This window comes from Hipposideros armiger, unplaced genomic scaffold (genome assembly GCF_001890085.2).
Source record: "Hipposideros armiger isolate ML-2016 unplaced genomic scaffold, ASM189008v1 scaffold_1134, whole genome shotgun sequence".
In the NCBI taxonomy this organism is placed as follows: Eukaryota; Metazoa; Chordata; class Mammalia; order Chiroptera; family Hipposideridae; genus Hipposideros; species Hipposideros armiger.
In genome coordinates this window covers 308759-322237 of record NW_017732484.1, presented here as the reverse complement: position 1 = coordinate 322237, position 13479 = coordinate 308759, and the positions used below count along the sequence as shown (strand labels likewise).

The 13479-nt window shown below is 39.4% G+C and overlaps 1 protein-coding gene across 3 annotated transcripts in view; it reads right to left on the bottom strand.

Moving 5' to 3' along the window:
- The window catches only part of LOC109376465 (microtubule-associated tumor suppressor candidate 2-like), a 355658-nt gene that overhangs the window by 52349 nt on the left and 289830 nt on the right, over window positions 1-13479 (bottom strand). The window contains exon 6 of one of the 3 annotated variants that reach the window (XM_019632396.1): window positions 1989-2047. The exons of the other annotated variants lie outside the window; for them this stretch is intronic. Coding sequence (XP_019487941.1) covers window positions 2040-2047 — 8 coding nt within the window. The 3' untranslated portion in view covers window positions 1989-2039. Of the gene's footprint in view, window positions 1-1988; window positions 2048-13479 lie in introns of those variants that run through there. 3 annotated transcript variants of the gene reach the window in all.

Here is a 13479-nt window from a genome sequence, read left to right as displayed (position 1 = left end):
ACACAGCACTGTCTGTGTGGGAGTTTTTAGCCAGTAAACAAATAACTGTATTGGAACACCCTCCCTCTTCACCTGATCTGGCCCTCAGTGACTTCTTTCTTTACCCAAAGACAAAGGAAATATTGAAAGAAAGACATTTTGATGACATTCAGGACTCAAGGGTAATACGACAACAGCTCTGATGGTCATTCCAGAAAAAGAGTTCCAAAATTGCTTTGAAGGGTGGACTAGGCGCTGGCATTGGTACATAGCTTCCCAAGGGGAGTACTTCAAAGGTGACATAGTGATATTCAGCAATGAGGTATGTGGCACTTTTTCTAGGATGAGTTTGCAAACTTAATTGTCAGACCTCATAGCTGTCTTTTTCGGCCCAATTCTTTACTAACCTACCCATCAGCCTTCCTTAGCTAGACAAAGGTTAACGGGAGTGGAGATACATAAAGCAGATTCTGGACAACACTGCAAAAACATGTTGTCTCTATTAACAGATGCCATTGAGAAGGGAAGTAAAAGTAACCTAGATCTTCCCAAAGCAGCTGTGAATATGGCTGAGAAAAGAGTGGGTCTTGCATTAAACAGTAGGAAATAGGGTCTCAGTTTAATCAATAACAAAGACAAGGGGGCTGGTGCAAAGAAAATGTAGCCTTAGGCAGTGACAGAACCCACAAGTGTGAGGACTGATCTAGATAGCCCTCCTCGTCCATTACTCATTCCCAGTGGGAATGTTCCCATGTCGCTTCCATCAACCCAAAGCCTACTGCACCTCAGCCCCTTCTCCCTTCAGAAAGCTTCCTGACCTGGGGTAACTGCCCCACACTGGGGGAGGGGCTCAATCCAGGTGCTGTTTTTGGCATCAAGAGAGTGCAACATTCTGTTCAGGATGTAGTTATATAATAAGTATTCCTATTTACACATTTTATATTCCTTAGCCTCAATTACACACTCTCATTTTCACAGTACCGTGGGGAATGAGGTTTGGAGAAGTAAAACAGCGAGTGAGAAAGTTGCAGGCTGGGAACTTGAACTACGGTCTTCCCAGAGGAACTTCTATGCTCTTCCACGCCCTGAAATACACCTTGGATGGAACTTAACTTTCTTACTCTAGTTCTTTATTAAATCCCCCATATTTATCTATATGGCATTGCCTGTACCAATGAATATATGTAATTCCTTTTATAACATTAATTTTATAGTATTTTTTAAAAAAACCAACATAAATACAAGCTCCTTAATGTCCAGGCCCTCATCATTCACATATATTTCTGCCTTGTTACTCAAGCACTCAGCACAGGATAAAAGCAATGGGCCCTTAATCAATGTTTCAGGAGGTTTTTTGAATCTGAGAGCGATCAAAGACATTTTCAGGGCTCCATGCCTGACAACATCTGTCAAACTTGTACTGAAACAGCTTTCTTCAGGCTAAGTGACAGTTATTTCTTACAGATGTCTCATAAAATATCTATATTGTTACCTCTTGAAAAGTAATGAGGAATGATGGGGCATTTTATGATCACTGAGTTAATACTCCCTTGAGAAACAGAGAGAGATGGGAAATTTTCAAATGCTCTTACACTGTTAGGAAAGTGATCTGCCATTTTGCTTCACGTATTGTCTGTTCCGTAACACGACATAACTTTTAACAGAGGCTTTTATCAAAGTCTCTTTTGAACATAAGCCGAATCTGCTTTTTCTTGCTATCCTAATTATTTTAGGATATTTTAGCCTTCTTTTATCTTTTAATTTTTGTCAGAGTGTTGCAGAGATTATCTCTGCCCTACTTTGATCTCTGCTGCCAGAAGTAACTGAATTTAGTAGCAGAGGGAACTGTCATCACACCAGACCCCAGAGGCATCAGGCCATCATCCTGAGGTGGCAAACTACCCTCTCCCTTCGTACTGAAATTTAAATTCCTCCTCAGGTCCCTGATAATAATGGGGGTGAATAACCATTTTTACTGTTTCTTTTTATTCTTCTCTACTTTTAAAGACATGATATATTTCCATCTTCTTTTTCCTTCTCCTGTCTTTTTTCTTCTCACTTCATCCCCCTATGTTTAGAAAGTGTAAGTAAACAAATGTTTTGAAAGTTTCCAATAATCCTAACTATTAACATTAAAGCAGAAAGTAATCTAGGCATTAATCTTTGGTTTTTTATTTACATATAATTGACATATAAAATTGTATTACTTTTATAATAGATGTACAACATAAAGATTTGACATATATATGTATATATATATATATATATATATATTACAAAATGATTACCACAATAAGTCTATGCATTATCATTTTTTTCAATCTTTATCAGTTTAATAACAGGGGAAAATGATATTGTGTTTAATTCGTTTTATTTTATCAACAGTAAGGCTAAAAAGTTACCATCAGTTTGTTGGATACTGGCTTCACCTTTCTTATGAATGTCCATTTATGTCCTCTGCCCATTTTTTGCTACTGAGCATAATTTATTTTGTATTTTACTAATTTATAAGAGTTCTTTACATATTAGGGATAATAATCATTGTTCATAATGGTGACAAGTGTTTTGCACTTTATAGTTTGCCTTATAATTTTTTATCACATATAGAAGTTTTAAATTTTATTTGAATGGAAAAAATTGCAAAGAGCTCTCCATCTTTTCATACAGATCGCAGTGACTGAAATGCTCTTTCAGTCTTTTCCTTTATGGCCTCCGCTTTTGGTGTTATGATTAGAAAGAACTTTCTCCAACCTACAGTGACACAAACATTCATCTATATTGTCTTCCAATGTTGTATGATTTTATTTATACTTATAATTCATCTTGAAGTTATTAAGTATATGATAGGATATAGAAATTTTCTTTTCTCCCCAATTCTACTTATTTTAAAACCTGCCTTTCCATGCTAAATATGTATATTATATATGTGCTATATTATATATTTATATATGTGGATAAAATATGTGTTATACATATAGAATATGTACTACATATAAATAAACAGATTTACTAACTGATTGATTGACTTGGGCTTATTTCTGGATCTTCCATTCCACTGAGATGACTGTCGATATTTTAATAACTTTAAATCTTTCAAAACACTTTAAACTGAAATGGCAAGTACCTCTTTATGACTTTTCAAATATTTTCTGGTAATTTGTGTCCATTTATTCTTATAGGCGAATATTAGCATCTTTTGTTAAGTCCTACTGGGGCTCTGGCTGGTACTGTAGTAAATATATCCTTCAGGTTGGGGGGAAACCTTTACTATATTGAGTCTTCCTATCCATGAACAAGACAAGAATCTTCATTTATTCAAATCCTCTTTTCTATCCCCTGGCAAAGTTCTGCAGTTTCCTTCACATATCCTACACATTGTGTAGTTTAATTTTTGGATTTTTGTCTCTGTTGCTGTAATTCGCTGCTCTTTTTTTCCACCTTATACTTTTGGCAGTTAGAGAGAAACACTATTACTTTTTTATCCTGTATACTACACTGGCCTCCTTACTAACTGGTTCTGAAAATTTTTCAGTTTCCTTGACTTTCCATGAACAGCATCCTATCATCAAAATGATTATTTTGTGTGTCCTCCTTTGCAGCATTTACAGCCCATGCCTTTTCCTCGACGATCTAGCTTTGGCCAGCATTTTAAAGACAACAGAAATAAATGCGGCAACGATAGCTTTCCTTGCCTCATTCCCAACCTTCGCGGCAATGAGCTGGCCATCTTCTGACATTTGCTAATTGCATGTTTTTATGCATGTGTTTTCTCTGCTGTGACTCTAACTATAGACATATTTTTGAACAAAATTTAACACAGCTGTATGCTTAAAACCAGACAAGATACCACAGAGGCCAGTTTAGGGCACTTGGTGGTGTCAGACACTGGTCTATCGTCAGTCAGAGGCAAGTAAGTGTTCCAGGGGACAGAACACTGAATCATAAATAAGGAAACTCTTTCTGTTTTTGATTTTCCTACAGATTTTAGTTAATTTTTACCTTAATAACATTATCATATAATTCCTACCTATCAAACCTGTAAGCTATATAGCTTAATAAAGTTTTAAAGTTACTACATTGATCCATAAAGATATATGTGTGCCGATGTTCACTGCAGCATTATTTATGATGGCCAAGATATGGAAACAGCCAAAGTGTCCTTCAATAGGTGACTGGATAAAGAAGAAGTGGTACATATACACAATGGAATACTACTCTGCCATAAGATGAAATAATGCCAATTGCAACAACATTGATGGATCTTGAGATCATTATGCTAAGCGAAATAAGTCAGACAGAAAAAGTTGAGAACCATATGATTACACTGATATGTGTGATATAAAACTGAAAGCAACAAAGGAACAAGACAAATAAAGAAACAAAAACTCATAGACACAGACAACAGTTTAGTGGTTACCAGAGGGTTGGAGGAAGGGGATGGTAGATGAGGGTAAACGGGGTCAAATATATGGTGATAGAAGGAGAACTGACTCTGGGTGGTGAACACACAATGTGATATATAGATGATGTATTATATAATAGAAATGTACACTTGAAACCTATGTAATTTTACTAACCATTGTCAACCCAATAAATTTAATAAAAAATTTACTACATATCATAAAAGAGGTATTTTTCAAAATATCATGTAAAAGAATATATGAATACTTTTTGTCATACATGCTTCTGAAATTCAAAGTTTATAACATTAGCTCTCTAATTACTTTCCAGTATATACTAGGCCATTAAGCACTCTTTTTGAATAAAGTACATACAAGGTGCATCAAAGAAAACCTTACCATTATTTAGATTTTTTAAAATTAGTTTTTGAACAATTTTTTCCTCAATTAAACTGGCCTGATGTATATTCACATACTGACACTCTGGATTTTATCCTCTTAGCAATCTTATCAAAAGAGCTTAGATTTTCTTAAATGGGAAAATTGCAGCATTTGTTATGTTCTAGGTATATAGCTCTATAACTTTTAATTTTTATCAACACTACTGTAACTAGACAGCATGACTTGCATGCCCTCTAAACGTGATAAAGAAAAAATATGTGGGAAATATAAGGGGTCTTTCCTTACAGTTTCTGAATGAAAACTTGTGTTTGGAGGGCCCCAAAACCTTCTGAGAACCTTCTGCTCTGGCATCTTGGGACCAGAGACACAGGATCCATAGAAGGCATTTCAGAAACCACTTTGCAGGAAGGATACTGGGCACCCTCAGGGGTTACATAATTTGTCCATGGAGATGACCAGATGAGTAGATTTGTGTTCTCCCAGACTCGCAGTCGCCCTTCACCCCACCTCATTGCCTCTCCTGAAGTCTCTGAGGAGCACAGGGGGCCGCCACTTTCCCGCACACAACACACACCCCCACCCTCACTCATCTGTGAGGACTGCTCGTGCAAAACCCCCACCAGTCTCTGCACACTGCTAATGGGCTCCCGTGTATGGAGGTCAGCTGAACTCAGCTTCCCACAGATACTCAGCCAAAGCAACATCACGGGGAACCGCGAGATTCTAGGGGCTGCCATGTTGTAGGACCTTGACAATGGAGCCTCCTCATCCTGAGACTCTAGCTACACTTGGAACAGGTATACCATTCTCCCATAAACCCCAGTGACCTCCAGTGCCTTTCACCCTGCTGTGCATCACAGGGTGAGGACTGATATTCCGGCTCCTGCTCATTACTAACTCACCCAGAGATAGCGATAAAAGTCATGTCCCCTCTCCTGACACCCATCTCCTCTGTGGAATGACCATGATCACCTGGATAATAGCTAAGGAGCTAGCGTGGAGATCTGAGGCTTCTGTGATGGTAAACAAGGGCTTCTGGAAGGAACAGGCAGCTAAAGACATGTGAAGAAGGAAGATGGTGCGGTGCACGAAGGTGCCCAAGGAATGTAAGGAGACATGCAAAGGGAACCTATATGTCCTGGGCAAGCGACCTGACCCCATCCAGTGTGCACATCTTTTCCTCAATTGTAAAAAAATCTCGGAAGACATGGGCTGTTTCTCACGTACTTTCAGAGCTACTGCTGGACACAAACTAACAGCACCTGCTTGAAACAACACCCGCTCCTTGACCTCTGGCTTCATTAGCATATTTATTCAGTGAAACCATTTTGACAGGGTCAGACCAGGCTCATTTGCCTTCATTAGCAAACCTTACTGGTGGCAACAGAAGTCCCCTCTGTCAGCACCAACTTTCAAGGCAGACCTCGGGGCTGACAGCGTCCGAGATGTGCCGGCATTTTTCATTTTTCTAATCCAAGGGGTCAGAGTAAATGGGTGTTGACAGTTGACAGCCGAGGCTGTCTGTTGTGTCAACTCCCTGCCACCCAGAGTTACTAATGAAGAGCATGAGGAAAAAGGTTTGAGCCTCAGATTTCTGTCACAATGGCCGTGGTGGGAAAATCTCAGGTGGCTGCTTTCCTGTCACATTTTTTTGTGGCAAGGGCAAGAGGTGGAGGTGTGGAGACTTCAATATGGCTTCTGGCAGATCTGTGATAAGGGTGTACACATACACACCTATGTCATTATGAACACACACACACACCCCCCTACAGAAATGTCAGGAGGATTCCTGCACACCGCTGTCACATGTTTAATAGCCAACCATAAAACTGAGGAGAACGAGTGGGGGAGGGGCACCAGTATCTTCCAGTGTTTAGCCCCATGTCGCCTCAGCTTAGCCCCAGGGCAGTTACCTACTGATGTGGAGGAGAGCAGGGCAACCCTCTCCCATGGGCTGTCAGAGTGGCTGGTGGCCCTCCATTGCCACATGCTAAAGGTGACACAGCCTCATGTCTGCATGGGCCAGGGCAGAATGTGCTTAACCCAAAGTCCCCCTGACTGGCAGCAGGCAGGGAGATGAAAACTATTGTGGCCATAGCATCCATGCTCCTGCCAGAGAAATCCATCCATGTTTACCTCTGACCTTTATTTAAAAATTACATAAGAAAAGGATTATAAAATATCTCATTCTTTGCCTACAGAAATCCCAGCACACAGAAAGAGAATGAAGCACTCAAATTACAGAAAGCATCAGGGACCATAAAGAAATGCTCTCATGTGGAAAAGAAAAGGAAGTGAGGGAAATTTTCAGAATTTATTAGAAGTAACACTCCTTAGCAATAACACTGTGACAGAACACTTTACTTAGCATCAACTCTGAATTAACATAAAGAGCACCATAGACTAAGGGGCCTGATAAAAGAAATTGAAATAACAATGTCATAGCTACACTAGGAGAAGCTTCTTCAGTTCCTTAGAGAAGAAGAACTAGACGTTTATATCAAAGCCTACCACATCTAATATAAATTGATTATGTATATTTAGGGTAAGAATAATATACAGTCAGTGCATCTAATTCTCTCTTATGGTTTTAATAATTCTCAACATATCCCTGTTGTCTTCCCAACATTCTGAATTGCTTGACAAGTAGATATCTGAATTGAACCCCACACAGCCCCAATATAGCAGAGATGCTGGGGGTCAGCCAGTCAGGTGTGAAGGCAGACTCATGGTTTTGTTTATGTCTGGGTGGGTACGCTACAAGTTAGAAGAGGACATTATTCACAAGTATCTATACATTAAGACAGTAAAGACTCAGTTACAACCCTATAATGCCTGTTTGATCCAGTTGATAACATACTTTGTTATGGCTCCACAACCATTCAATAGAGTAAACACATATTCTGTTGTTCAGCTTGAAATGAGGGGCTTTTTTTTAAGAATCACTTGGAGGCAGTGTTGAATATCACCGAATCCAAATGCCTCATTTTATGGATGAAGAACCTGAGGCTCTAACAAGTAAAGAGAATTGCCTAAGTCCACACAGCTAGTTAGGAAGAGAGCTGAGGTTAGAGGCCCATATTCTTGACTACCAGTCCAGCTGAAAGGGAATCAATAAAATGAATTTTCATATACAATTATGAAAGATATATTTGATACAAAGATACATTATCATCAGTATATACAAACAATTTTTCCAACATTTAAATTTGTAATTTTAGACAAGACCAACTAAATTAAAAGGAAAACAAAGAACGTCTAGTTTTTAGTGACTCTGGTTATTGGTGACCCTGGAAATATGTGGCTGGTTGACAGGTAGCCTGGTCAAAATCACCCTTACATAACACAGCCAGAAAGGAACTTCAAAATGCCAAAGCCAAGTTCACGAGTGCACACACTGCTCCTTGATGGTATTCAAACCTTAGTTGGCGAATCTATTTTACTGAACTCACCAAAGCAACCCAAACTGTCTCATATACAACCTACACACTTTCATCTGTGTAAGAACATTCAACAAAATGTCAGTTAAGCATTACCACACTCACCAGATAGATTTTTTTAGGTTTACTGGTTAAATAGACACATATTAATAGCAGTTACAGCATTGATGTGATCTAGACATTCTTAATCACAAGGCCTGCAACATTTCATTTCATCTGGTGGGACTTACTAGCAGATAAAAATCTACATTTGACTTCATTTAAACTGTGTGTTTCTCTCCCATATTGTCTTGTTTTCAATGCAGGCTGCTCTTGTTTGAGAATGTACAATGTAAGGTGCTTAAAGTGATTCAATAGTTCTGTTGTCTGCATAGCAAATTCACAGGGTAAGATTCTGCATTGCACAGAAATGAAGTTTTCTTTTTACCCATAAGCACCTAGGTAAGAATTTTATTGGATTGGCTGAACAGTATGGCATCAATAGTCTGGCATTTCCCTTACTTGAAAATACAAATTTCTGCAACTCAAAAGATCCAAAGAATGGCCCTGACCTTGAGTTTTCACTTTAGTTCTCACTGTTCCTCCACCTGGGGGGAGGGGAGGAAGAGGTCAGGTCAGGAGAGTTGCTGAACCAGAAAGAGGACGATGGGGCACTGATGTCTCCTTACCCCTTCCTGGTTATTTCCAACCACAGACACATTAACACCTGTACCTCGCTCCCCTCACTGTCCTTCCTGACCTTCACCCTCCATCTTTCCTTGGATTTAATATGTCCCTCCACCCTTTTTCCTTCTAGTTTGGATATTGTCCAACTCTATCTAGATAGACATACTCCACAAAGATATCTGAAACAAAATATTAAATGACACACACTCTACTGTTCTTATATATGAGGATAACTATCTCTATGAAGGATTTATTCCATCTTCTATGACCTGGTCTTGTGAACAATGGTATGCACTTACTAAACAACCAGTCAGGGATAGAGGCAGCATCTATGGTTTTAGAAAGTCCCTCAGCTCTAACCTCTATACAAGACTTTAAAGGGATCAAATAAGAGATATTTGTTAGTTCTGTCACCAACCTAGGAACCCAAAGCTCCAGTCTTCAGGGAGTCATATTGAGTGCCTCCCCATGAATGAAGAAATGCCTGCCATGATTAATCTTGAAGATGTGAGGATCAGAAGCATTATTATATGTTTTGGAAAATCTAAACTTATAATACAATCAATCTAGAATTGTGTTAGCCAATGGGGTAGCCCCTAGCTACATGTGGCTATTTAGATTTAAAGTCATTAAAATGAACCACAGTTAAAATTCAGTTCCTCAGTTACACTAGCCACATTTAAGTGGCTCAGTAGCCCCATAAAGCTAGTGGCTATGGTACCAAGAGCACAAATATGGAGATTTCATCACCACAGAAAGTTCTATTGGACAGTGATGCAAGAGACACACAGGGCCCTATTACAAACCAGCAAGTAGGAAAATGCTCCCTTTTGGCAATTATTAGGAATTTAAATTTTAGAAGAGAATTTTATTCTTTTGACCATAGTTGTGAATTCCATCTCCAATTCTTGAGCCAACTAGACATACCTGCTATCAAATCAGTGATTTCCAATTGTGCTCCATGGAATTCCTTAGGGACTAAAACAGCAGGACAAGACAGGGAAGAAAAATGGCAGCAAGGGCTCAGGGACCCCCCACACCCATCTTCAACCAGCACCTCTGTTCCCACGAAGTTGTATTTAAATATCAGTTGAGTCAAACTTCCTGAGAAACGTTACACATTCACTCTGGAATTTGAATTGCTCCAATTTACAGTACAGTGGGGACAATAAGTGGAGAGAAAGGGATCCCCCCACAATCACTGGGGATGGTCCTAAAGACTGGTAGATTATGACCAGGATAAAATCCTTTTTTCCAACCTCCAGTTGGCCTTCATGCCACTCTCCAATGTCCCCTTCACCTTGCACTTATTCATTATATCACTCCAGGTAAGCAGTACATACATGCATTTTACTTCACAAAATTCCAACTCCATCCTGTTGGTGCTTCGCTAAAACCCTACTTTTAATTACCTGGGATAAATGAAGTTAACTCACGTGAACTATTTCAAGCTTTTTTCCTTTTGTCCAATATTTCTCAATACTCATCCTTAATTCCTTTCTTTCTGTCTTCATGGCTACACTCCACGCTTGTGTATTTAATATCATTGCCACCTATTTGCTCCAGCAATGGCTCCATCTATTACCCTCATGTCCACCTCATCTTTAATCTCTCCTTTACTACTGGATCCTTTCTCTTAGGTCATAAGCATTCTCACACGTGTTAAAAAGAATTTTTTTTAAAGGAGCAAAGCCAAACACAAAACAACTTTCCCTGCTCCTCTACTGAACTGTGGTCCTTTTCTCTTTCCTCCACCAAAATCCTGAACATTTATCTATACTGTCCACCAGTACCTTCCTTATCCCTTTGTGATCTGATTTCTGTCCTGAGACACTTTGTTCAAGCTACCTTCAAAGCTACTAGTGACCTCCTAGTTATTAAGTGTGCAGACACGTTTTTCTCAATATCGAACCATCTCAGTTTCCACAGCATACAGAACATGGACTGACCACCTCCCTTTCAGGAATCTCTCTCCTCCCTGGGCTTTCCTGGTGTTGCTCCCTTCTCGCTGACCACACCCTCTCTGGTTGTGTCCTCCTCATGCCCAACCTAGATAGACATACCCTGCGGAGTCTGTGGACATCCCTCTTCCTATCTTATCCTATTTGTACTTCCCTAGCAACATCATTTGTTTCCCATGGCTGCTCTCCTTTATTTCAGTCCAGTATTTCTGTCAATCTGCTGGATGTATTTTTTTTAATTTAAACTTTATTGGGTAACAGTGTGTTTTTCCAGAACCCATCAACTCTAAGTTAAGTCATTGTTTTCAATCTATTGGGTTGTCAGAAAAGTCATGATGTATTTTTTCTGTTTTTCATTGCAAAAATGCGTTATGACTTTTCCGACAACCCAATAGTTGTGGAGGGCGCAGCTCACTGGCCCATGTGGGAATCGAACCAGCAACCTTGGTGTTATGAGCCTGCGCTCTAACCACCTGAGCTAACTGTCCGCCCCTGGATGTATTTATATTAATGCTTTTTTTGCAATCTCAACATGACCAGAGCCCCCTCAAACCCACTCCTGCTCCTGAACCCACAGTTTTGTGAGTGGGTCCCTCACCCTTCCAGAAACCCCACCCTCTCAGGTGCTCTTGATTTGTCAGTTCTGACTCTTTCTCACTTGGCCATCTCCTTCTACCCCCACTGCTGAGCCCTATTTCTTGCTCCCACTAACCCTCTCCCCAAGTGCTGCCTGTTATGGGAGCCAAAGAACCCTCTGAAATCACCATGAAATGTATTCTCTTTCTCACTGAAAGCAAAAGAAATCATCAATATGTGACCCCTGTCTACTGCCTTAAGGGAGATGCTGCAAGGATCTTTATGAACCTTCCCAGAAGACAGCCTGTGCACGTTACAGATACAGAAAAGCATGTGCTGTTGTCACAGTCCCTGTAAGAGGTCACTGTGAGTCTAGAAGTTATGCTTGCTTGCTTTTTACTGTTTCTTCCCTGCCATTGTCCCAAGTGACATTAGAGTTGTGACAGAATGGTACCTATCATTTCCGCTAAGCCAAAAGCAATAAAAGGTATGAAAACATTCTCCCCTCCTCCTTGCATCTCCTCACACCTTCCGTCTCTGTTGTGGTCTTGGACCAATAAGCCAGATGCCCAGCACTAGGCAGAGTGCAGGGGCAAGAGGGTGACTTGCAAGAATCCCATAGCTCTGCATTTCATAGAAAAAAGCAGGGCAGTAAAACCTTTGAGCTGCTCTCCATCTGTCAGTAGCCTGAAACTTCCATCTCATATGACAGGGAAAAAAATAACAAAAGTCATGTCTGGCCAGTAGGGAAGTATTCCTAATTTTGGCAGAACTAAGATCTCTCACACACAGTCTCTGTTCTCTAAATGGCTTTGCTCACCATTATCATATTAATTTTTCTCACATATACTTCTGATTATTCACCACTGAAGAACCATAAATGGTTCCATATTATTTATAGAATAAAGTTACGTAATCCCAACTCTTGAGAACCAAAATTGTTCAATTCACTTAGTTCAATCCCTCCCAATATTGTAATAAAAATCTGAATCCAGTGAAGTTAACTGACTGACTTTCCCAAAAATTATTCTATTACCTAAATGCTGATATTATGCATGCAAGTGTGGCATGTTTCTTATCTTAACCACGTTCCCATAGTTCAAAGTAGCCTTTCTTCATTAAATATCTTGAAGGATCTAGAACATGCTAGAATGTGGCACTTGAAAACCTTTTGAGGGACAGTGTGATTTTTAACAGTTTTGCCCACATACCTGAGACAAAGCAGACAAACTAGTTGTTATTTAAGCAATAAAGAAAATATTTTCACTTGTAGGCAAGGAATAGTACTCAGAAGGACCATGTTTTCCTTTGTAAATGTGTACAGGAAGCAAAGAGAGGAGAAAAAGAAAGAAGATGTGGAAATAATTGAGAATAATCACAGCAAGACTCAGGGAAAATGATTCTATTTTTTCCTTATAAAGAATCATTTAAATTACATAATTACAGATTCCAAGGAAATAGACATTTAAATTCATCAGGGGCATGTGTTTGACTTCCTCTTTTCCAGAGAAAATCAGAAGCTTATTTTGATTTTTGTTCTCACTCTTCTCTTTTCCCCACCCGTCCAACTAGGATTGAGATATTTGACAAAGTAAAACGCTTGTACAATGGAAATTAGATTCTAGCAAAATAAGAAGCTGTAAATCAAATGTTCCTGTTTTTTTCCTACAGGCACTAGAAAGGCACAGAAATAAAATCAGATCCAACTCTCAGCTTTCTATTTTGAGCAGAGGTTTGAAATGCCATCAGCTTAGATTAATGTGGTATGTATTAGTCACCTTGCATAAATATGTTTCACTTAAAGGGAACCCAATGAAATGTATTTTCTTAAGTGATAACATGCCAAGGACATAGCACATCCCTTTCAGATAAAGAACTCAAAACACGACTTTCCTTGCCTATATTGTATAAATATCCAAACGACCACAAGCTTATAGCCCAAAGATAAGAGACTCCCATGAAAATCACCTGATCAACTTCTGCAACTGCCTGCTTTAGTGTTTCATAAATGATACATGTTTAAATGTAATGCTCGGAAAGGTCTTTACCATACCT